This window comes from Eimeria mitis, genomic scaffold (genome assembly GCF_000499745.2).
Source record: "Eimeria mitis Houghton genomic scaffold, Emh_scaff5778, whole genome shotgun sequence".
Lineage (NCBI taxonomy): Eukaryota > Apicomplexa > Conoidasida > Eucoccidiorida > Eimeriidae > Eimeria > Eimeria mitis.
Window position 1 is genome coordinate 1,167 of NW_013574022.1, and position 1,678 is coordinate 2,844.

The 1,678-nt window shown below is 38.1% G+C and overlaps 1 protein-coding gene across 1 annotated transcript in view; it reads right to left on the reverse strand.

Moving 5' to 3' along the window:
- The window catches only part of EMH_0084200 (RAB GDP dissociation inhibitor alpha, putative), a gene marked incomplete at both ends in the record, with an annotated part of 1,662 nt that extends 227 nt beyond the window's left edge, over positions 1-1,435 (reverse strand). Inside the window, 4 exons of the mRNA XM_013500723.1 lie at positions 26-191; positions 809-885; positions 1,027-1,094; positions 1,358-1,435. Of these exons, the coding sequence (XP_013356177.1) occupies positions 26-191; positions 809-885; positions 1,027-1,094; positions 1,358-1,435 (389 nt within the window). The remainder of the gene's footprint in view (positions 1-25; positions 192-808; positions 886-1,026; positions 1,095-1,357) is intronic.
- Between the last annotated feature and the right edge of the window lie 243 nt (positions 1,436-1,678).

Genomic DNA, 1,678 nt, shown 5'->3' on the forward strand with positions numbered 1-1,678 from the left:
TATTTTGTTTTATATTTTTCCTTACATTTTGAGGACGTCTTGTGTTGCCGACTCGAAATGAGAAGTGGCATCGAAGGACTTGGAGACGAAAATTTTGCTTTCTTTTCCGGTGTCTGTACACTCCAGCATGTCGCTCACCGAAACAAACTTCTCCTCTATTGTACCCAGCAACTTCAGGGCTGGCTCCAGCTCTGCAGCAACAGCAGCAACAGCAGCAGCAGCAGCAGCAACAGCAGCAGCAGCAGCAGCAGAAGCAGCAACAGCAGCAGCAGCAACAGCAGCAGAAACAGCAGCAGAAGAAACAGCAGCAGCAGAAACAACAGCAGCACGCTTACAGTGCACATAATGAGAGAACAGAGTACAAACCCTAAACCCTAAACCCTAGTTTTATAAACCCTACCCTCTAAACCCTAAAACCCTCCCCAACCCTCTAAACCCCAAACCCCAAACCCTAAACCCTCACCCCCCCATATATATAAACATAAATATAAATATAAATATAAATATAAATATAAATATAAATATAAATATAAATATAAATATAAATATAATATAAATATAAATATAAATATAAATATAAATATAAATATAAATATAAATATAAATATAAATATAAATACAGAATATAAATAAATAAATATAAATATAAATAAATATAAATATAAATACCTTTCTCAGGGTCATCAGTTTCTACAGTGGTGCTGACAATAGCGATGGTTAATAAATATAAACACAAATATAAACACAAATACAAATATAAATAAATAAATATAAATATAAATATAAATAAATAAATAAATATAAATACCTTTCTCAGGGTCATCAGTTTCTACAGTGGTGCTGACAATGGCGATGGTTTTCCCCTTAAGACAGATACCATGTGTGCTAGAAACCACCATAATATAAATATCATTATTTCTATTGAGCTGTCTTTGTGGTATTATAATCTGGCAGCTGCTGCTGCTGTTGGTGTGGGGAACTGCAGCACCGAGGATGCATATACACCTGATTACCCTGCCTATACACCGCAAACGAGATGGAAACTGATCCTTTATGTATGATGGGTCGCATACCACCATCTTACACCGAGCCACCTAACAACACACACACACACACATATATACACACACAGCTGCATGCATGCATGCATGCATGCATGCATGCAGAAACACATGCATGCATGCATGCATGCATGCAGAAACGCATGCATGCATGCATGCATGCATGTCTGCTGTCTGCATCCCCAAAAGGAAAAGCCAAATATTACAGAACCCCTAAAAGTTCAAGAAAGCACAAACCAACAAACGCAACCCCTAAACCCTAAACCCTAAACCCTAAACCCTCGGGATAATAATACCTGTCCATCTGTGGTTTTGACGCCGGTGACCTTGCCTGAATCATCTAATACAAAGGAGGAGACGGGGGCCCCCAGCATGTAGGTCCCCCCATTGACGGCACAAAGCCTACTAAACCCTTCCGGGAGGCCCCCTAACCCATACACTGGATATATAAAGGGAGAACGACCGTAACGAGAAACAGAATACATATATAGCTTTATGCGCTCCATTGTTTCACGCATTGGGTGCGATAGATAGCTGCATACATATATACATACATACATACACAGAAAGAAATGTTTATAAATATATATATATATATTTTTTTTTTTTTTTTTTTT